General features: G+C 37.3%; 1 protein-coding gene and 1 long non-coding RNA gene across 7 annotated transcripts; both read right to left on the bottom strand.

The window, feature by feature from the left end:
• Nucleotides 1-1,920: 1,920 nt before the first annotated feature.
• On the bottom strand, nt 1,921-15,905 carry LOC141912539 (uncharacterized). Of its 6 annotated transcripts, XM_074803801.1 has the most exons (16): nt 15,770-15,901; nt 12,641-12,686; nt 12,132-12,170; nt 10,824-10,853; nt 10,196-10,228; nt 8,910-8,933; nt 6,151-6,199; nt 5,891-6,007; nt 5,637-5,723; nt 5,342-5,488; nt 3,820-4,032; nt 3,550-3,590; nt 3,312-3,350; nt 3,176-3,212; nt 2,775-2,984; nt 1,921-2,349 (listed from the first exon to the last, which is right to left on the bottom strand). In XM_074803801.1, the coding sequence occupies exons 2-15, from the start codon at nt 12,664-12,666 to the stop codon at nt 2,778-2,780; spliced, it is 1,089 nt and encodes a 362-aa protein (XP_074659902.1). In that variant the 5' UTR covers nt 12,667-12,686; nt 15,770-15,901; the 3' UTR covers nt 1,921-2,349; nt 2,775-2,777. The 6 variants fall into 6 exon arrangements, with proteins under 6 accessions (XP_074659902.1, XP_074659903.1, XP_074659904.1 ...); XM_074803802.1 differs by lacking the exon at nt 10,196-10,228; XM_074803803.1 differs by lacking the exon at nt 12,132-12,170 and having other exon boundaries at nt 15,770-15,897.
• A 1,610-nt stretch (nt 15,906-17,515) lies between these two features.
• LOC141912451 (uncharacterized) lies at nt 17,516-17,981 on the bottom strand. Its single transcript, XR_012620172.1, has 3 exons — nt 17,944-17,981; nt 17,635-17,715; nt 17,516-17,546 (listed from the first exon to the last, which is right to left on the bottom strand). It is a non-coding gene; the product is annotated as an uncharacterized LOC141912451 (long non-coding RNA).
• Between the last annotated feature and the right edge of the window lie 6,336 nt (nt 17,982-24,317).

The raw sequence follows: 24,317 nt of genomic DNA on the forward strand, positions 1-24,317 counted from the left end.
AACGCTGGTTGTAAGATTGCGAGATGGTTGTATGAGATTGCGATTACGTTGTTAAAATGCGATGTAGAGTATTTGCTAGGATGGCGTTCCATACGCGCCCATTGCTTTCTAGAAAGACTTTCTTACCGATCGTTGATTCCCTATAGATGTTCAAATGGAAAAACGACGCTGGAACTGAGATCACAGAAAGGAAGTGTACTGCTGTGGCCACGGGTACGACCAAAAAGGCGTGTGAAACCAGTTTATCGCTGGCAAAAATTGAGCATGGCAGTCAATGGGTCAGCGGTTCTTGTTGTTCGGGAAAGAGTCTTTGTAACAGCGCTACGTCGCTTAAACTCCCCACGTCCATCTTCATTTTAATGGCAACACTAACCCTTTTTATGTCTTAGAATAACGTATATACCGGTACTCATTTTAACAACAGAGTCTGTAACACGACAAATATGTTTATTAAGTTAGTTATATCTCAAAAGCAACGATTTACATAATATGCAGAGGGTAATTTTCTTCAGATACTGTATTACATGCAAATGTAATGTTGGTGCTTTTTTCATTAGGGATATTAATTTTCTATTATAGAATATTCATACTTTTTCAAAACTGATTGACTATCTGCAAATTTCATACATTCCTCTCATAACTCATCACTTTCATGCCAGGGCCATGTTTTATGGTTACGAGTTTTTAACTTCTCCTGGTATCCATCGACTTATATTACATTACCATATTATCATCTGTAATTTTCTAATGTAATTTAATTCGTAAATACAGAATGATAATAATAAATGATGATAATATAATAATCAACCTATTACGTTACGTTACGTTACGTTGTATAATCAGTGCTTTCAATGGGTGAAAAGGGTTTCAGTTGTTTTTTTGTTGAGAGCTTTGTTATTTATAAATGTCTATTAAAGAAGTTCATGTATAGTATGTGTTTGAATTATATCGATGTTTGATAACCAGATAGCGGATCTTCTAATGTCTATCGTCTTTAACACGTGTGATCTGTTCATCCCATGATCCTATATCATACGTACCTTTTCAAAACGAATTCCGTAGACTGGCGAACGGGAAATCGAAGTGTAACATCCATGATCGGAACTGTTACAGGAAACCGTCCAGCTCTCGTTGTTGCAACGTTCGTTCGTAAGGCCAGATTTACAGAAATAGCACCGCAAACAGTTAACACCTGAAAAGTTTATGATCTAAAAATGTGAAATTTTTTTTCACGCGGTATTCAGATGAATCCATCTATCGCAAAATCTATCTACCTGTTACGAGAAAGACGATCAGTATTGTACCGTACATCATAGAATTCATCTTGTCTCGCGAGTAATGGCATTCATGAAAACATTTCAGTTCGGGCATTTACCAGTTTGTTGAAACTGTGCGTTTGATATTGTTTAATGTAGACATTTCATATTAATATTGACGCAATGCGCTTTATACGCGGCATTTTATTATAGGCTATAGTCAGCCAGCCAACCTTAAAATAGAAATTTCATATAATACTATATCACGAACAGATTACGGCGATTTTTCGGTATTTCTTCTCTGTATAAGCAGCGCCTATGTTTTTAAGAAAAGCTTTATCCGCAGAAAAGCCGGCTGTTACACTATTAAGAGCGAACACTGACACAATCACTGCATTGTCAGTGAAAAAAAATCCATTCCAATATTGCATATGCGTTATAATGCACAGTGTGAATGAAGTTCCAAGATTTTCCTAAGTAGCAGATTGAGAGAAATTACCTCGCACCTCATTGATTGCTGATGACGTTAATGTGTGTCTGTTGTATTCTAGAAATTCGCATTTCGATTCAGTCCTCCCAAATACGAACAATTCAATGAATCCGATTCTTGAAAGGCAGCTGTATTGTGAGATTTTGGTGCAAGATATGTCGAACAAAACGCCTGTTTTAGAGATTAAGCAATTTTATTTGCAACTGAATTCACATTTTTTTTTACGATATTACATAAGTATCTCGTCAATTATACTACTCAATCGTTATGCTTTTACACCACACGATTGAGTAAAATGATTGTGCAACGGTAATTTCGTAAAATAGGAAAAATCTGAGACAAAAAATCTGTTCATTTTTCTTTCAATAACGATAATAATATAACTCTTTGAACATTCGCGGTTCTCAAAGAATACAGAAATTCGAAACTTGCTGATGACATGGCCGGCACTTGAACAAGGATTCCTTAATGGTTTTGTGGTTTTTCTCAATTCTCGGTCATAAGTTTGAAAGTATAGAAGCACGTTCTCCGGTTGAATATATAATTATATACAAATACACTACTAACAGTCGTCAAATTTCCGCATTTTCTGTTGTGCATTTCCTGCAAAGTAGAATACGTACATCGTATAAAGAAAAGGACTTTCCGATTTAAACGATATATTTCTACAGTAGACTCCTTCTCGCTATAGGGCCACCGCCAACCCCGAAAACCATCTCAATTCGGTGAATCAGAAACGAATAAAATTTTTAGAATTACTTTCGAAAATACTGCGGAATCTCGTTACAGCGCACTTGACAGGACCAGAAGTTATGTTCGTTATAACCGATAGTTCATTATATCCAGTATGAAATTAATCAAATCGTCTTACTTTGGACGAAATTCTATATTATTTGTATCCGATGAATCGTTGTATCTGAGTTCGTTATAACGAGGTTCTACTGTATTTCAGTCACCAGTAAGTTTTGAGAATGCGTTAGTTGAGGATTGAGACGGCATTTAATAGACGATGCATAAAATGAACTTACAGTTTATTCGGCGGCTTCTCGTGCTGCTTCCTCGGCCGCTGCCTCCTTAGCTGCTTCTTCGAAAGGATTCGGCAAGCCTTCTTTTTCCCAGGACGGTAAAATTCGCGCCGTTTCTTCGGCGAATATTGGGCCTGTAAAAACGTCTTTTCGTTCGCCGTAATTTCGTCTATCCGTGTGCCGTTCGTATTTGCTGCATAATTGGATCTTCGGCTTTAAATGGATCGGGTTTTACATACATTATCATGACGTATACTCGAGGAAGAATTAGATCGAGTAAAAATAACCGAAAAATGCACTTTTGTCTTCGTTCGTATTTCTGGAGCTATGTATTTCATTATGGAAGTTTGATTCGAAAAATCGAACTTGAAAATCGACATCAGTATCAAAAGTTGATTACTTACTGGAGCTCCGGCAAATCTTTGAGACATTGGATCCTCACTGGAGTGAAAAGAAATGTTGTTTGATATATGACAAAATTCTGTGAGTTAGTAAAACTACAACTTTTATATCATTTTCGAGAAGCGAACTTGTACTTACTCGTCGCCTCCTTCACCGCCAACGACCTTTTGTTTTTGTCTGAAAAAGACAAAGATGATTATTTAAAAAACCGCCATGCTCATATGGAATATATCGATCGATAAGGCTGGTGTGTTGGTCTAACAAACGTGTGTACTGGGACGAATTCTCAACCTGTTGTTCGCTTTGTCTCTTTGTCAGTAAAGCCCGTTACTGCTGCAAAGACGGGCGCCGAATATAACCACGACTCGAAACTTACCCTTTGTTCATCTGTCTAGCGCGTTCGGCAAGTTCCGACATCTAAAAAGTAGATTGCGTACTCATTTCATATTCACTAAAGTCCATTTCAAACAAAATGCGCTTCGGGTCGAGCCCCGAAAGATTCGATGCTAACAGAAGTAGGCTAGCAGTAGAAGACATAATAAGGAAAGCCCCTTCCAATATTAATATTAAGGAACATCACCCCTGGAAATAAGAAGGGAGTCACACATTCTGAAGACCTGATCGAACAACAGCACTAACAACTCACCTCGACATTCTTCGTCTTACACTGGTTCTCCAAATCGTATTTGTCACCGACCAAAGCAATCAACCGGTCGTGCAGTTCCTTGGCTTTCTCTTTCAACTGATCTACTCCTAAACCAGAGATATCCAATGGCTGCACTCTCTGGGCCAGGATGGCTTGTTTCTCGGCTTCCAACTGTTCTTTTGATTTAGTGACCTCCTCCTTTGAAACGTCAGCCTGTATCGAACAAAGCAGAGATGAAAATCAATATAAGCATCTCATGGATGAAGCGTTCATATTTTTGTCTTTGCTCCTCAAACATTTTGTCACACGACCTAGATGATAATAATGTCGCGGAAAGAGATATTCGTGACAATTTGTATGAATCCTGGAATAAAAAGAGAATTTTTATGAACACAAAGCGCTTGGAGCAAGGCGCGTAGCATAGCGTGGAGATATCGAGAGGGCACGAATATTGTTTCAGAGAGTTTGAATTAACGGTTTTTGTTCTATCGATGTTAGAAGAGCTAATAGAGACATTAATTATTAGGACACTTAGTTGTTTAACTGAATCTTTAAAAACAACGAACTGGATCGAAACAGTTGGGTATAATGAACTACGTAACAACTCATCCGAAACGAAATAAATCACGGACTTTCCACAGAAATTGTACAAAATTATGGATAGAACACAAAGATAATCAATTCGCTAATACAAACATTTTACGATTTTAGTTTTAAATTGAAAATGTTCTTCAACATTTTCTGATATTTCTGATGATACTTTATCGCTCTCCCGTCGAAGCGGTTGTTTTCAACTTATTGAAATATGAAAGGAAAACAACTAAAATTCTCGATTATTTAGAAAGACTAAAGGCGCATATTGCCAACGCAGCGCTGCGTGGGATGATCCCAGGTACTCAAATACTATCACTGAAATAAAACGGAAATGAAACTCAGTCGGTTTACACCGGGTAGGATGTATATGGAACAACAACTGAATTACAGAGGGCGAAACATGGTCACTTCTATGTCTATGGTTCAGCTATACTGGTCATGCATTGATCTTTGGAAATTCAGCCCAAGAATCTTCTACGATCGACTTTTCCGTTAGATTAGATATAAAGGTTCCGTATACTAAAACGTTAAACAGAACAGCGGTGCCACCAAGTGCTAATCAATAAATTCTTGGACTGAGTTTCGCTGCTATGGATTTTTCACCTGATAGTCATCATATGACCGGTTTGCTACCTGAATCAACTCGCTGGAATATTTCGGATCGTCCTGTAAGAGAGATTATCGAAATATCCGGCTCATTTCTAGCGACTATACACGCAGACGATGGTCTGAACTCAGCGGCGCTATCAGAGGCGACAGCAGATTAAAGCGCAGCGATTACAAGCAATAAAGCACATGCTAAAGCACATATTATTATAATTTTCTTTAAATACATATCCAACTACATATCCATTTCTAGATTACGTTTTCGTAAAGATTTGATGATTAATCATAACCACGACGTATCCAGACAAAGATTTTCACTTACATCTTGAGCCCCACTTCCAGATTTCTTTGTGATTGAGAAGTTCCTCTTGCCAAGATTTTTTGTACGTTCTTCGGCTTCCATGCGTTGCTGTTCTCGGGCAGCCCATTTGGCTGCTTCTTTCTCCGCCTTTACCCTCTGTCGCTCTTCCTTTTAAAAACATAGCATAATTTTTTCTTGTGAAGGACATGCTTTTTGAATATTGTAAATTTGTGTAATATCTTCGCTGTGTATTATTGTGATTTTAAGAGCCGCGAATCGGAACTGACGGTTATGGTTTTTCAGATTTACTATTTACCTCCTCGGCACGTCTTTTCTGATCATCGGCTTGACGCTTCTCGGCCAGAAGACGCTCCTCTTCCAGACGTTCTTGCTTGCGAACCTCCTAGTTAACAGAACATGAACAATTTGTTTATGAACATGCCGCGTCGAATCAAAGCTAGCAAAGAACGAACTTTGTACAATCATGATTGGCTTGATTATTTAATCTTTTTCTATGATATCATGAAATAAAAACGTGGCCTAGTCATTCCAAATTAAGAAACGCATTACCCTTTTCTCCCTTAATTCAGCGATCTCTCGTTCCATAGTTTCTCTTTCTTCTTTTCTCATTTCTTCATATTCACGGATTTCTTCCTCCATCTTAGCCTTGTCTTTTTCCTTCTTTTCCTAGGATGACAAAGCAATGAAAATTTTGTATCAAAACCGTAGCATTTCTTTGATATCGTTTGAATTATCCTAGTTATCTGTATCTACAATAGCATAGAAGAGTATACACAAAAAGAGAGAATTTCTAAAATAATCCAACTTACGTCCATCATCATCTGTGCCTCAGAACGTCCACTATCATCAGCCTGAGGTCTGAAAATCAACAGTTAAATGTTGTTTTATGAATATAACACGAATTGATGATTTTCACTGTCGAGGATCGATGTTATATTATAAAGCGTGTATTCATACTTTTATATTACTTGGGTTGTCTATCAGTTACTTTGATTTAACTGTTTTATCTATTTTCATTGATCAAACGTGAACTAAACTATATAAACTAAACTAAAGTTAAACTTATTATTTTCATAGAATCTTTAGTGAACTATAAGGGGCCAGTCGACGGTTGTTGTTGTTTTTTCTTTTTTCTTTTAGAACTGAATTGTTTTTTCAAGCGAAGTAAATTCATCCTATTTTTTCGAGATATGATGTTAGATACCACGAACACAAATATTAGAATCCTTAATGAAGGTTTTAGGGATTTTATAGAACTATTCTACAATCTAGAAACCTACACTAAAAGCTTTGCCAACTATAGCATTAATATCATTTGAACAAGATGAATTAAGACATCAACACGCAAGATGTTTTGTTTATCCAATTAGGAATCCATTAATGTTTCGTGTAAACGCTTTTAGCATTTTCATAGAAAGAAACATGTCTTTATGTTTATAATAAGTTTCATTTAATTCTATAACGTTTTAAAACTCTTTTGTAAATACTCTTGTACAATAACGTCATTCCATTCCGTGGTTTCGTGGAATTTGTTTTAGAAATACACATGATATGCAAACCGACAAGTAGAGAAAATAGAAAAAGAAAACATGCCCAGGCATTTTACAGTTAAATGCAATCAATGCCTGATACAGAACATCTATGGCTGGACTCATCAACGAGCGGTTCACGTCGGTTTTGAGTCCACGGGATTCTAAATAGTTCGCTATATCTTTCAACAAGTATTCGACCTTGCGATGTGGGTCATTCGAAGTCTTCGAAAACGAAGTTTGTCCAAAGGGCTACATGTATTTATTTAGAGAATGACTCTCCGCTAGGTTTTTATCATTCGGAACCTGATAAGGTAGGCCTACAATTTACGACGTTTTTCCTCAATAGAGGTCTCGTATAGTATGCTTGTCAATCAGTGCTGGAGACTTTCCAGATCAGGGAGTTTACAGATTTCGAGCGTCCGTCATCGTAAATCACCTATTGGGTTTGACCACCAATATGGCGTTTGTCATTTGGAAAAAAGCGCATGTCCGCAAAGGCTGACTGCAAGAGCTTTATAACGGGGTGTATCCCAGACTCATGAACGGACGAAGACCCGCTCGCTTTATAAGCATTGATGAAGAACATGACGTAAATGCGAGTGGACGAGTAGCCAATCAGCGACAGCCGGCTCACCGGAAACGGCGGATGCTAAACGAAAATGAAAAAAAAGAAAATAACGGGGAGAGACACATCTTCTGAAAAGCATTTGATTAATCGAAAGTAGTTATTGAAGCGATCGAAACCCAGTTCATACGAAGTCGCAAGTGGTGTTTCCGAAGCGTGACGATTTGACCATCGCTGGTTTGAAGTGGGTTTCTTGACATGCGCGTGAAGAGATGAATAGAATGTATTATAGCTGTCATTATTCTGTCTCTCAGATTTTATGTTTGCTCAGATGAATACAGTGGTAAATAGAAATTTTGAAACCACCACAGTCGACCTAAAAGTAAAGATAGCGTTTCACCTGCCTAAGACGAGACAAGCTGCTCATATTGTAATTCGTCGAAACATAACCGTATATGAATTGGCGTCGAATTTCCAGGGAGAATTAATTCCATTTATTGATTATATGACGGACAATGTTTCATGCATTTTTGATGCATTTGTTTGAACGATACGTTATTGTTCGTGTTAGTTTTTTTTTTTGAATGAACTCCATTACAGAAATGCTCCATGCATAAAACGGTGTCAAGAATCTCCCGCATCGTCATGTGAATCGTCCGTCATTTAATGAAAATAATAAATGTAATTTTAAAGAAGGAAATAGTTCTGCATTAATGGTCATTCGTGAAACGATAGAGAAAAGAAGGTTTGCACTGACATCATGACGTTTTGATCCATTATGGCCGGTCGTCAGTTATGACTTTCTAATTTCAGTGACTTTCTAACCTATTTGGACATACGGACGAGACCTCCATAAGCCCAACGACCGTGGGAAGATTTTTTTCCGATCTAAGCTCGCGAATTGTTCGCGATAGTGAAGCACGATGATTTGAGCAACGGATCCTGGTGTCGTATGTCAAGTTAGTGGAAAGCGAAAAAAAATCTTCCCAAAGCGTATAGCGTATAGAACGTCAGTAGATGAAACGTGGAAGGTCTCTCTTCAATGTGACGAAACGATGACAAGCCTGGTGTAAGTAATGACGGAGGTCGGCGCGTACGACACAAAATGATAGCGCAGCAGCTGTTGTGGTTGTTGTTGTTGTAATGTTTGCTGGAGAATGCTCGCAGTAAGGAAACAATGACATGATAAAAACTATTATAGCGTGCATTCAACTGTTTTTGAGTTTCACTGGAATAGCCAGTTTGACATTCCGACAAGCAAGCCTACATATCTACCAGTCGTATTTCAATTGAAAACTTTTTAGCTGTTAGCCAGGAAGCTCATTGAGAATTTTCAGATTCTACGATTTATGATCGGGATTGAGCGACTATTCGTTGTACTGGTAGACACGTAGCGGATTGGTTTTATTAATACGAAGAGAAAGAATATATGAACGAGGCTCCATCATCCGCAGTCAGAATGAACCCTTACATTGGCTTAGGTCGTGGCGGCTCCCTGAAAGGTAGATGAAATAAAGAATTAATTAAAATCACTTCAAAATAATCATTTTCACGAAAACGTTGGAAAATGTCGTGTGTCACTTCGGTAAAAAGTTGTCAATTTCAGTATTATACGATAGTTATCGTATTGTACGGTTTTGGTTACCGCAATCCATTTTCTTTTTTAATCTTATTATCATCATCATCTCTTAATTAGATTTAAATTAGACTCAATACAAAGCGCGCTGTTTTTTAAGGCTGGTTTTATTCGATGAAATGCCACAAGCGACGACATGACGAAACAGTTTATTACAAGCGGAGTTGTGTGCATTCCCGTGAAAACGTACGATAAAAAAAGAACGATTTATTTCGATTTGTGGAACAACGTGATTCGTGTCCGCAATGCGTCGTGGACTTTATCAAATATTCTGATTTCGTAGACCAAATTCAAGCTATTTAAGTAAAACAATATTTTTGACGACGAAATCTGTGAATTTGAAAACTATGAAAAGATTAGTTTTTGTGTTTAAATCCCCTTACATTTCGTTCATGGAATCGTAAAAATTTGAAACGTTTAAAGAACTATGAAAAGATTAGTTTTTGTGTTTAAATCCCCTCAAATTTCATTCATAGAATCGTAGAAATTTGAAGTATTTGAGAATTCTAAGATTTGGATGAATTATATATTATATCGAGTTAATTGAATCAAATACTGACAAAATATCGTTAAATATCTAAACCAAAACAAATCATTTGAGACTTTTTCTTTGTTGTTCCGCGCCGAGTGAGTTGAAAATGATGATTATTTATAAACATACACGTAAGAATGGAAATGCAACCTGACAACACAATTTTTTTACATGATTTTCAACGCGTGATTAGAGAATTGTCAATGGACGTATATTACGTGAACGCGTACTGATAAGCTGAGAATGCGGCGACGTAAGGCACATGAAATACACCACGAAAAGATGCTGAAATATTACGAAGAGTTTTTTACGTGTAAAGTAATAAGCGACTAAGGAAAAGCATGCGCAACTCGGAGTAGTATTTTCCTCCCGTAGATAAAGCGACGAACAGTATTTGATCTAGAAATCATGATTATACGGCAATTGGAATCAGATATGGATATTTAATTCATCAAAAAGATCTTCAAAATTTTCCTTGGCCTAAATTACGATACAACATTCGTATTCTAACGATACATTTTCCATATCTTCTTCTCAAAGTGCCGTTCGTGTTAGGTGCAAAGAGCCAACGGACAAATAAATGCCTTACTTCTTCGGTGGTGGGGTCGGTTCCCTCTGCTCGCTGTTTCGAATAAAACAAATGGTAAGCGTCTAGTTCACAAAATATGGTGAAAATCGATCGGATCCACACTCAAAATAAGCAAACGAAATATAAGGCAAGAATATATTGCTGCTAACTATGTTTCAATTTAAAATATAAGATTAAATAGATATATCTCCTTCAAGTGCCAAATATAATAGCTGACCAAAAACACAAATATAGTGAGTTTTTAGTACTAGAATAGAAGTTTATAGCTAGTGCTAGATGCCTAGACCGTCTACAAGCTTCGCTACTCTAATTTCCACGGAGCTCAGATTCTCTTTCGCTTAGTAATTATCTAAAATTTTAAACCAGATTTCGGGTGTTTTTTAATCGAGTTTAAGGTTGAAAATTTGGAAAAAAAAACAATATAACCACACGCTGGGGAATGAAAAATAAATGTTTTCTGGAGCTGTGCACTGTGTTAAAAAGTGCGTACGCGAATGATCTTTGGGGTTCCTTTTCTTACTACTATTATTTCGGTATGAAATTCAAGGGTCACCACACACACCACGCACACAATATTATTATTATGAACAGGATTGGAAAAAAACGATGTGCAAAAAAAAACACTCACGGTGTAGGATCCCGAACTGGCGAATCGTCCCTATACGCAGCGACGCGAAAGAAGTAAAGAAAGAAGAAGACAGAAGAAACGAGATAAGATTCAAGATAAGACACAAGGCAACGATATAAACTAAGACGCCATTACGTAATCGGCAGCCAATGCGAGAAACAAGAAGTCAAAATGTTGCATTTTTTGTCTTGAAATAAAAATGTTAAAGAAACTGCTACGAATTGGCCACCGATGAAAATGGCACCAGTGAATAGAGCGATAGATTGACAAAGGGATAGATAGCTAGATTTCAATATTTTTGAATAGCTTACAAGTAGAATAACAACAATATTGCAAGAAAGATTTTGTCAACACATGTGCACAATATCTAGGCAACTGATGCATTTTACTCATATCTATATTTATATTTTTACGAGGCAGTATAGCTCAGAACACATACTTTTAATGATATACAACAAACCTTTTGCTGTTTATAATAAAAAAAAGCACAAAAAGACACAGTTTTCGTTTCAGAATATAAAAGTTACAGGTATCACACAGCATTGCGTTGTAATGCGTGTTTTCAACAAATCCGGATTCGAACCCACTACGCTTGACTGACGTAACGTGTCTAGATTCGAATCGCGGACTTGTAAGGACAGATATAGGTAAATATTTCTTTTATAGAAATACATTTCCATAAAGTTCAAAGCGAGCGGCGTTCGTTTACAAAGCTCACAGCAAAGATCACTCACATATATGACACATAAGACATGCATTTATCGTGAGATAGAAAATAATATGTGACGTAATATTGATATGGGATGAGTTGTGATTTGCTGTTTGGGTTTCTTTAGATTTACAGAAGTAAATTCGTAGTGCGGGTTGTTTAATGTGTTTGGGGGTGTTTCATATGTGATAAATAGATTATCAAATTGAGCGAACACTCATTTGACGTTTTACATTGTGCTGGGTTTGCATCTAAAATTATGCATTGAATTATTGGAAATCTATGTTTAAGAAGGTATTAGTAACAGAGGTTGAGGTGATTTTAATCGTGAGGTTTTTACGAGGTAAGAAATATACATAAATTTTAATCAGGTTTTTAAAAGTTAACATCATTTCATCACAAATTATTACATCTAATTATCAATACATTTCGATATAATTCGGTAAAACAAACTTTATCTTCTCAGAGGTTATATGAAAATCACAAAAACTGGAAAAAACCTACAGTTTTATTATTTCAAAAACTTCAAAAGCGATCTTTAAAAAGCGGCATATTTTAATCAAGCGACAACAAAAGCGCACTCTGATAGGAATACGTACCGCACTGGGGTTGAGGCTCTCTCCTCCTCTGGTTCAGGGCTATATATATATACACATTATATACAGTTCATGAAATTGAATTTAGCATTTTAATTGAAAAAAAGCCGAAAAATATCTCACTGCTTTCCCGAGATCGCGATCAACATATTTCAAAGCATAGCGTGGCGTATAGCGGAGAACAAGATAGAATTCTGCGCCAATACAAGAAAATAACTGCCAGAAAAGTTGAATAAGGATGATAATGAGAGGCGTTTTAATGGAAGTTCCAGAAAGAAAAAGCCCCGTTTGTCATCCATATTGATAAGACGAAGTTATATATGTATATACAACTAGATCGTTGCTGCATAAAATAGGGTTTTAAATGATAGGAAAAAATGATGATGATGATATAAAATCAGAATTCGTTCATCACGGACAGAAATTGAAAATGAACGTAGAATAGAATGAGAATGAGAATGAGAATGAGAATAAATGAGAAAACGTTAGATAAAGGTTAGGTAGAATGTTACCTGAAAGTTTGTTCGTCGTCAGACATGATGATGATTGACTAAATATCTGAAATAAACAGAAATCGTAGGAATAGAAATAATGACGAGGTAAACAAAAATGTGGTGTGGAACGGTTTGCGGTATCTCTGTATAGGGGTTGGGTTTCACAAACAAACGGTTGGTATACGTTGGTCGGGCTCCAACGGACACGAATAAGCCATTCTAGCGACTGAGTATGAATTTTTGGTATACGGCTTTTTGATAGGGTAGTCCATCAGTTGCCGTGTGAATGGATTAACTTGAAATAAAATGAAAAAACTTTTTGTAATAGGTATTATCTTAGCTATAAGATAGTCAGTTGAGATTGCGTGAATGTGGTTTGGTATGAAGGGAGAAAGAGGTATGTAAAATCTACGTCGATACAACGCCGCGTGTTGTTACGAAGGATATTGTTCTAAACGCGGTAAAGTGTCTATTTTTGAGTTAACGGCAATGATGTTATATTCGCGCTGTTCGATACCATAGAGAAAATACGATTCAGACAGCGAATGTAAAACCAAAGCTATCTGAGAAAAAGAGAGTATCAGCAGTACTTTTAGAAATTGAGATTTTCCAACATAAATCGCACATCTTGATATCTGAAATACTATTTTAAGAACGCTTTATTTTTTTTTTTAGAGAAAATACTATTCAGACTGCGAATTTTTAAAACCTGAGATATCCGAGAAAAAGAAAGTACCAGCAGTACTCCTAGAAATGTAAACTTTTTAAACATGAATTGCACATCTTGATATCGGAAGTACTTCTAAATTTTTTGGGAGAAAATGTTTCAAGCTTCTTATTTATTCAGATGAATCAACGACAGCCTTAGTTCATGGGGGTCGTAGAAAAACATTTCACTCTTCAAATCAAGAAGTGATTTTGATCTTAAAACGTCGTCCGACAACCGATTTCAAATAGTATTTTCACTGATATGTATATGACTGCCCTTCTGCGCCCATCCGTAACTGGTACCGCGGTTATGACCGCACCCGTGGATGCGAGTTATTTAGGTTCTACATTCCTAATTGATGTTACGTTTGCACACATATACATATACACGAAGCATACGTTTGCGCATAGAACGGGTTAGTTAAGTACCGGGTAGGTATAATATCCATAGAGTTTCTGAAGAAAAGGTGTTCATCATCCAGTGAGAGTTATATATAAACACCTGGAAAGATTTACAGTTGTGGAATGTTACCGAGAGCTGAATAGCTGTTGTCTATCTCACCACCGGTATCTTCTCATACCCAGGCGCTATATGCGATTCACCGCGTCTGACATTTCGAAAATTATCTCATACATTATTTTCAGAAGCTGGGATTGCTTCGGATTCTATCGGGGTTATCCGATAGTGATGATAACAATAACCTTCCCTTCAACCAGTGGTTCGCGAAGGAAGGAAGACTCGCCTGGCTATTACATTGAAACATTTTTCGGTTTGAGAGTTATTGCTAATAGATAATGAAAAAGGGTTCTGACAAAACTTTACTTAAAAGCGGCTTTGAATTTAGGATAAGAGAAACTTGGTTTCCATGTAGACAAGATATTGAGTGACTCATATTAATGAAGTAAAATCCCACACAATATAATGAAAAACTAGATGAGAGTTTGACGTTTCGTTCCAATTCTGTGGGCCATTTAAAAAAAAACAGTCCGATGTTTCTGAAAATTACCCATAGAATTGGACCGAAACGTCGGAAATTATCATTGTTTTTACTTTCAAGAGAACTTATTTTACATTTCAAAATTACATTTCGTGTATGATAGAAAAATTCGCAGGGTTTTCGTATGAATTGTTTTTACGATATATATACATCGAGAAATCCAGGAGACCCGGAAAAGTCAAACAGTGACTTATGAGAATACGAGCCCCCCCACCCTTACAGAGTCACTCGTAACCATTTTGAGAAAAGCCTTTTTATGAATATCTTATAAACATTTTAAGATGTATCTGTTGTATCTGAAAGATACAGTGTGGTAAAAACATGGCGATAATAAGTATCGTTAAAATATATGACTAGTCACTTTCTTTTCGCATTAAATCATTTGAAGTGAATGTAAGAAAATCTTTGATATGGTTTAAGATGTAACAGATAATACCCGCATATATCTATCAGCGAAGATAAAAGTAATGTTACCGTATAACTAATACACGCTAAGCGCTATATACTAAGAGTTATAAATACCTAATGATCTCTGATGTAACGGGATACGCGCTTATACTCTCTGAGCTGGCTCTACATCGAAATGTTTACCTCATTTCTTTAGCCGAGGTTAAAACCGACAACTTACATCGGTAACTTTCGAATTTAGAAAATAAAAATCTTTAAATCGTGTGTGTGTGTCATGCAGTCGGATAATTATAAAGTTATGATTTACTATTTCAAAAATACTCCGCCCTGGTTAAACTATGTAAATTCCTGAAAGCAGCTTTTGATCCTCGATAAAGTATCCTCCCAAATTTGTAAATCATTGTTATTGCTGCTTTTATGTATCGCCATGATTGTATTACATAAGTATATTTGTATTTAAACAAACTTACAATAAAAAAACAAATGGATGAATGAAGTCTATTTTTGTAGTGTGATGTAATACTGCGAAATTCGATTTGCATTTAAATTGTAAAAATGAATATAGATAGATTTAATGCGAATGAATAACTTAAAACCATCTCTGAGAAAGCATCCGAAACAAGGACATAGCTACAATCAGATAAGGTCATCGGTTGATAATAAGGACCAATGTTATCAAGGTGTCTTCACGGTATAAACCCATATGGGTTTCGACAACTTGTTAGTTAGTACAAAAGAAAATCCAGTAAATCTAAAACTTTTGTTAAAACTTGTGCATACGAAAGCGTTGATAAAACTTTGGAAGTTAAGAATTAGGAGAATGAACAATATTCCAAACCAAAGCTAATCTATGTGGTAATTTCACAAAACGTAATGAACAGGTGGCGCGGCATTATCTTCTAGGGTGGGACCTTCTAGAATTTAGAAGTAACTTATCAAGCAACGAAATTCAAAATTTACTTTCAAATGATGAACAGGTTTAACATTGAGAAATTAAAATTACTCTAAAACGTCGAAATTAAGAAAAAATTACCTGAATTAATCCACAAAACTCTGATCGCTGGCACCGAAGGCAAGGAGGAATGTCAAACCGCTAGGGACGACGGGAATGATATCAAATCCAAGCAACTTCCGGTGTTCTCGGCCGCTGATTGGTTCGTCTCGCGCAGGGGAAGTTCACGATTTGAACTCTTCCGTATCGAAAAATCTAATAGAAAGTTCTAAATCGCTCGAAAATTACGCTTCAAATCTTCGGAATATAGGTTTCATAAGCTTTATTCGACCAAAGCGCTGTTGAGAATGCGATGTAGCCGGTTTGAAGCTGCCGGATAGATTCGTACGTTCGTGATTTGCTTTCACCCCCGCCTAGAAAACTTCGCTAGCATGATATTCTAATTCTGGATTCAGCCTCCTCGCAGTTTAACGTTCACCAGTAGTTGCCCGACTTGCAACCATTTATAGCATCTATGAAACGCGAACCTCTAGGTATATTTATGTCGTGCATGATTGAATGTTGAGGTAGGTTACTGGCGCGGCTGAACGAATGCAACGATAAGTCAGTGTTTGTATTTCGCTTCTAGATAGAGATAGAGGATGTGGACCGGTGAACAGATAGAAAATATTGCTATTCTGTGTATCCAAGATACATCCACGTATACCCTCTTAATCTTGTATACCTCGTGTATATCTAGGTAGGTGAGGTGCAAATCGGGTACTGGCAGTGGAAAAATAATACATATACTTATACATATCTTTTTTATCCGCTGCGTTACAGATTAACCAAACGATTGATCCTTCTCAGATACAGATAAATGGACCTATGGAGTGCAGTTTACCTCCAGGTGAACAGTTATTTTTGCGATTTTAACTCCACAGTGTTGTCAAACAACGTAACAATCTCCACAATTTCCTCTGTGTTTTCCATAATTCTATCACAGTCTTTTATTTACTCGAATAGATGATCAAATATTTTCTACTTCAAAACCACAAAATATTGATAGTGGTTCGTGTGTTATCGAAAATCATAGAATCTTTGACAACTTGATTATTATTTCCCTTTAGTTTCCCATATATTATTTCTAACCAATTCGATGATACTACTATTTGTTAAATCAACAAAGTAAATATACAGATAACATGAACTTGGATATATCATTAATTGAAATGTCTTCTACGTAATATCTTGATATGTTTAACATTTATTTGTCAGAAAAATATATATCCTTAAACACGAATTTTTCGTTTATTCTATCATACAATGTTCTCACGAAATGTGATGTAGCACAGTACATTAGGTTTTTTCGAAAACTCTATCTCATAGGGCGAGTAAACGATCTTTAGATTTCCAAGCCTTTGCAGACGCAGTACCAGCAACGATTCTTCTTATTTCTCTTCCAAAGTCGGCCGCTAGGACATCGCTTGTAACATTGGGGACGCGGGCAGACTGCAAGGCGAAATAGATAACTATCAGTGTATTACCAGGACAACGACTTGCAAAGCCGGTGCTTATATTACCCCGAGTAAACTATAGAAAATACCGACTGGTTTATAACAACAACAGCACAAACAATAATCACGTAGGAGGTGTTTAGAGAAAAAGGTTGAAAAGGTCGAACAGGGCATGGACCCCGAACATCATATCTGCATATTTTTCATGGAGCTTCTTTCTACAGATATGCGTCAGAGTATATTACATTATTTCGTTATACAAACGAGACACGTACGTCGGTTACAACTGCATGTTTTACAGCCCTTGCTATCCCTGTAGTAGCCGAATATACAACGCTTCTCACATTTCACTGGTGGACATTCTATCATGAAAAAAGGCATGATAAATAAATAGAGCAAGAGTTATGATGGCGATTCATTTAGTGTCTGTAGTTATAGTAAGGTACGTACTGTTGCAGATGCAGACAATGCAACCACATGCCTTTCTGTAACCGTATTTACATTTCTTCGTGCAATGCAACGGAGGACATTCTGAAAACGCACAATGCATATATATTACACTTTCACGAGAGCACTGATGATAATTTATAGCATATAATGTTGTATAAGAATATTCTCCGTAAATTTATTCGTGGATTATTATTATTGTGGACTGGCTTGTTTGCACCCAAAGCTGTGATAGTTGAAGATGTTTCAGGCATATTGAGGATGTAATCATAAACAAACATTTTTATCGTTGTGTTTCTCGTATGTTTTTACCTCTTCTGCACATGATACCGTTGCCTTTGTACGGCCAGTTACACACGCACACCCTCTTTCCGGAACGTACGGCGCAATGTGCCGCCTCGTCGCACGAGATCGCATTCGAAACGATCTTGAATCGTCCGTTCTTTCTGACGCATTTCCGTAGACTTTTACATCCCGGACCAAGCCATCTGTGACCTTGCTACAATTCGATGAAACATAAACGGTTCTCAACATGTCAGAACCGTATTGAAAACGACGAAGGTTTTTGTATAATTTTAGGGCATGTTTGCAATATGTATTTTCTCTCGCGATTCATTGCGTAGTTTTACCGCGTGATGTATTTGTATATTTGTATAGGCGTTGATAACTATCAACTTATCAATATCTGCTTATGTAAACCGCACTAATTCTTTTAATTATAGTAATTTTTATTCTATCTTTATTCTCTGAGCAATTGTATTTTTTTCGAGCAATAAATTTCTATTCTATTCTACAAGTTCTAAACGCTCTTACTCTGTAGTAATCGCCGTCCTCGTCGACGCAGCCGCACTTACTCGCTCTGACACATCTGTTCGGTCCGTCCAGGTAATACCCTTCTTTACAAACGCACGCCTCCATCGTCGGTTTCTCGCAGTTTTCCGAAGCTCGCTTGTCCGTACAAGTGTTCGGGCATCCACTGGCGAGTGGGTTAAACCACATGTTGCGTTTGCAACGTTGCACTGAAATGAACAGAAATGCCGGGATCTTGATTTTCTTGTTTTGATAGGATATTTATTTCTCCTTGATCCAATGAATCTTTTACAAAAAAGATTTTTACATAATCTCGGAGGGGACTGCAAATGGGATTTAAGACTGTAATCTATGGGACATAGACATCTGAAGCCAGTTGCAAAGTCACGCCTTAGACTTAGGACCAGTCCAAAACCGACCTAGTTCTAAAGCCAGTCTTAAGATTAAAGACCAATTTTGGACTTAAGTCACTACTGTGCGACCAGCTTATAGTTGAATATTCTATTTCATCTATTCATTTGGCTTTCAGAAATTTGTAGAAATAAAACGCCAATTCTTGTCAATAATAGTTTTGTCTCTCAACGTACTTACTACAGAAATTTTTGCTGCGCCATTGATGCGAAATGTAATGCGCAGCTGCGCAAGCCTCGGCGAAGTTTCCCAACGCCCGACAGATGGCGCCTTTCGGGTACTTGTATCCCCGCGCGGCTGCGCACACGTCGTAACCACACATCCTGTAGTAGGTTTTGTGATCAACCTCCCCGCTTAGGATACACTCTCTAAAAGGTCCGTTGATGTCGATGATTTTACCGCAATAGTATTTGGTTTTGATCAGCCTGTGCACGTGTTTCTTACACTTCGGGTCGAAGAACGTGTATTTACATCTGCAAGAGTTGATAACAAGTTTATGCCGAAACTTCAACATTTCCGAAATTGGGGTCGATGTACCTTTGGCCATAGTGCCCTTTTTGTGAAATTTCTACTTCGCGTAGACACTAACATCTAGCCACAGAATATTTTCCAGTCATTTTTTTCATTTTAAAAACCCGACGGCAGTGTGTGGAAGAAAGAGTCTAACGGATTTGGCCCCTTTAGAGAGAAATTCGACCCTTTGAATTCCTGGGGACGACCATACAACCAAGCTCAGCTTTCTATTTATTCGTTTACCCCGCGGCCAAAAACGATAACAATCCTGGTGACGCCGATGCAATCAAGACTGGCACTCTATACATATCTTTAACCGCAACGCCCCAAAAACACTTTTTTTAGAATTACCGTTCCTCAGGTTTATCCGAATCGTCCGGAACCAGGTAACTGTCTCCGACTAACGCCACCTTGCGGCGTCGATGAGCAACGTTAAAACCTTCGCGCACGTTCCAGTCGTTTGCTTTCTTCTCGTCGCAATTGCCGCACAGGCCGAACACTTTTGATCCCCAGGTTACTCTGTCCAGAGAAATCTACAATGACACTTATTGAATTAAGAACTGCGGAGATCTTTCAAACCCGTAGGTCTAGAGGACCGCTAATAGCAACATTGATCTTTAAGTAGAAAATTATCCCTCTTAATCATTTGATTGATTGATTTGATTTCTAAATCATCGGTTGTGTCCCCTACAAACCGTCCACACACCTACCGGATATGAAAAGTGGGTGCTTTTACAACTTCAACCAAAATTTATTCAGAAATCGATTAAAAGGATTATCGTTTATCTTACAGAATCTGAAGAGTACATTTTGTACATTTTGTACATTTTGTAATATCCCTAACACCAGCTTGCTTTTACGAGTATACAAGCTGCCACTGTCCACAATGTCATTAGATCAACAAATGACGTCACTTTTCTAAATAATGTTCATTATACGATCTCGAAAATACAGAAGCCGCCATGTACTAATGACCGAGAGTATTAATATCGCATAGTTAAGGAGTGTTAGAAATATATACGTTACCGGGTCACGGATTATTGTCCTTTTTTATTAGGATTTTAGTTGTTGTAGTCATTTCATCCTTATAACCGACGTTTTTACAAATTGATTCTAACAAAACTCGTTATTCCGCCCGGATTAAACAGCGCGATCTTTTACTTACTTTCATCGTACTTTCCATATCGAACAGGATCGAAAATCCGCACATCTCAGCTCTGGCCTCCAACCACTTCCCGAAACAGGCGATTCTTAAGCCCGGTATGCTGGTGACGGGAATATCCCTGTTCACGCCGTCGATCTTGCAAAATATATAAGGATGGAAATTAATTGAGAAGAGAAGTTGTGACGTAAAGGAATGAGCATGGAACTCTTTGAATTTTACTCCTAAAACGGGCCTGGGAACCTGGGAGATATCATATTGACAAATTTATCCTTTCCATGATTTTCGCTTAGATTTTCTAGTTGTTAGATATTTTCGAGCTATGAAAATCAATATCTCAAGATGTTTTTTCAGCTATAAACGATTCTCAGAAAGAATAAACAAGATTATCAAACTCCTAGAATTCTTCCGTACAGTTTTTGTACTCTAATCAGAGTATCAGATATTGAAACCAAATTAGATCTGACCTCGTATCAAAACCTTGAGCCTTCGACCCTTGGCTTTACCGACTTGGTTTAGGTTCACTTGTAGTTTATATGGCACCGCCCCCCCCCCTTGGAGGGCCCTGAATGCGGGTCTGATCTTCAGCAGATTTTTGTATCCGCTAAAACTATTAGCGCGCTGTATCATAACTCAATGTACTTTTCTATATAATAAACTAATAATGCTTCAATCGCTGCAACTCACTTTCAGCTCGTCTTTTGGACCCATCCGTATTTTGTGACCCTTGAACTTCAGGTCGACCAGTCTAGCGTACGTCAATTTGCCACTGCCTTTTATCGGATACTTCTTCACTTCGACGTCGAAAGCGCATTGCCCCCTCCTGTCTATGCTTCTGGTCACCGTGTATTTGCATTTCCCCTGATGATCCATTTTCAGCCCGTCGTACGTCAAATAGTGCGACGACGCCACGCAAACGCACGGAGGCAAATTCAGAAACTCTGCCAAAAGAATGTTATACAGGGCAATTGCTGATTAAAGGACATTTAAGACATCAAACGTCGAAGTTTTCCACTTCAACACAACAAAAGCCTCGTTTTTTCACTGCGAGATAGGTATTGACCCTGCTATCAATTTAATTGGCAGATTTCGTTTGATTTGTTTTGTTTGGTCTCCATTACAAACCAACGCCACACCCGATGGAAGCGAAACAGGGGTTTGATTTTGAAGTCAGAATTCGAAGTACAAATATAGTAGTGTGATCGGTGGTCGAATTTACAGAATTTTTTGTTTAAATCGAAAATCTCGGTTCCGGTTCACTCAAACATACAACAGTATCGTTTTAACAAATTTGTGCAACCGAAAAAAGTACCGAACATTGCTATCAAGTAAAACGAATTCATACAAAAAGGTCTCAGTAGGTATAGTTAGCTTACCGACGCACGTTTTTCTGCATTCCTTTTTGGTCTTGAAGTTGTTTGAATTTCCTTTGCAGCCTCCGTACTTAAAAGGCTTACAGTCGCCCTTTTCGTCGTCGAAATACCAGCGTCGTTTGTTTTTGCTGCACGGGCCACGTTTCTTTAGTTCCAAACACTGGTGCATCGCTCCTCCTAGAAAATGAAAAACACTTCTTTGAGTGTATTGTTGAATAGGAACTGATCTTAATCAATTGACAAAAAATGGAAAATTAACTAATGCTTGATAATTACTGTTTTTACAGAAAATGAAATAATCGAAAAGATTACCTACAAAAATTAATAGATTCCTTTTCTTTTCTTAGAATTTGTGACCGCATTAAAATGTGATTGAAATCCCTGTTAGAATTCTATATATCGTAAGACATTTTTCTAGATATTTGTTTTCATTCTATACTTATTAAAATATCTCAGGTCTTAGGTTTAGTTTGCCGTCCTCGGATTCAGTATATACGTATCTCAGGGGCGTTGCGTCATTATCACGTTTCTCATAAAACATACCTTCCATTCCTATGTCGGAATCCCAGTCGCCTCCACCATCCGTCGTCCATCCTCCATTATCATTGGGATCAATGGTCCACCCGCCGTCATTACTATAATCACCACCTCCTAAATCACCCATGTTATCATCGAAACCGGCTACAATCGCAACCAGATAAAACGTCGCACAAATAAGGGCCACGCGGACCCGATTTGACGACGACATTTTAGAGAAATGGAGAAAAGAGAATATCTATCCTCGCGCCAACGACCGCCACTTGCTGAATGAATAATTAATTATCTCGGGCACAATTAAAGAACTCATTATGTCAAAGGCATGAATAGTCGTTCTGAAACAGCTTGACTATAGATCACGTTCTTTTTAACATGATGAACTCTATACCGATGCGTGTTACATGTCATCGCATCAGATAATTCGGGCACCTTGACAACAAAGAATATTTACGAAAATTTTAAGATTCATGTTATTTGATTTTGGACGCTGTGCATTTATTTGGAAAATGTCGAAAGAAGACTGATAAAGATCTTTTTGAATTATGAAAAATGCGTTGCATTTGTTTTTGTATTCAGGCAATACTTGGTTTTAATCAAAAGACATGGCTGGGAGTTACATATGCCTATAAATAAGTACCGTACTGGAAACCTGTAGGTATGAATGGAGTATGAATATGCGTGAATGTGAGAGTGTGGGCGACTGGGCCCTTCAATAAGTTTATTTTAACTTCGTCCAGCGTCTTATATTACATTATTTTGTATCTGCCTCTACTTCATATTGTAATTTAAATCGCGAATAAAACATGTATATATAACCTTAAGTGTTTATATTGTCTCTTTCATAAAGTGCTACGGTTTTGGATTTGGTAAAATTGTTGAAAAAAAACTGGCAATGTTCATGTCTTGTAGCCCGCACTTTCGAAAGCTTTCTCAACAAATCTACGTCGACTTCAGAATGATACAGGAAATGAATAGAAATCAATAATGAGTAATATTACAAGAACCTGGTTTAAGATCCGCTTGGATAACTGAAGAAAAAAGCCAAAATTATGAAAAAATGAGAGGATTGTTGTTTCGGCTGAATATGAGCCATTTTCAAAACCAGTTTTTTCATTTTTGAAAATGGTTCAATGAGTCGAAACATCAATTGTTTTCTTAGTTTTTCTTCATTTTGATTTCTTCGATTCAATGAGAGACAGTCACTGCCTATGGAAACCCGACCAGGAAATCTTTTAAACGATTACCAGAAAACATTCGTCGAATTTGGAAATTTAGTTGAGACGTCTGCGACTTTTGTTGAGAACTATAAAAAAAATCGTGTAGGAAAAAGCAATCAATTATAAACGTTGATAGATGAATAGAAATGTCGCGACTGACATCATGTATTTACCAGCTGGTGAAAACCTTTCCGTAAAGGGCGACACTTTGTTTCTGAACCACCTTTAGACGAGAAAACATTGAGATAAGAAAGGCAAATACTTAAGCTTCGAAACATGTGCGTCGTGGTAGATGGTAAAATGTCGAACGGCGGTTAATAGATGGATATCTCAATAATTGGCAATAAATTCTTTATTTTTGGCGCACCAAAACACATTTTTGAAGTAAATTCGACGTTCTTTTTTTCGTTATGGCGTTCTGTCGCCCTCACTAACATATCAGGGATTTTACATTATGGCCCGAATCAACCACTATACTTTCTCACTCAGTGTATGATATCTATTTCACTGAAATTTGGAGAAAAGCTAATTAGCAATCAACTGAAATGTAGAAGAACTTGAAGCGTGCTAATTGAGTAACCACTAGCGAACCTGGCGAATGGATCGTTTCAGATCCCTGGCTTGCCACAGCAGCGGTGCCGGTACGATACTTACAATGAACAA

The sequence above is a fragment of the Tubulanus polymorphus genome, chromosome 11 (genome assembly GCF_964204645.1).
Source record: "Tubulanus polymorphus chromosome 11, tnTubPoly1.2, whole genome shotgun sequence".
Taxonomy (NCBI): domain Eukaryota; kingdom Metazoa; phylum Nemertea; class Palaeonemertea; order Tubulaniformes; family Tubulanidae; genus Tubulanus; species Tubulanus polymorphus.

What these genes read in the sequence shown, in the direction of transcription:
- LOC141912539 (XM_074803801.1), bottom strand. Translation starts at nt 12,666, where the DNA reads ATGTCTGACGACGAACAAACTTTCAG. An exon ending in AGAGCCTCAACCCCAGTGCG is followed by an intron (nt 10,854 to 12,131) that starts GTACGTATTCCT and finishes CGCTGCGTATAG; the next exon opens with GGACGATTCGCCAGTTCGGG. An exon ending in GGCGGTGAAGGAGGCGACGA is followed by an intron (nt 3,213 to 3,311) that starts GTAAGTACAAGT and finishes TTTTCACTCCAG; the next exon opens with TGAGGATCCAATGTCTCAAA.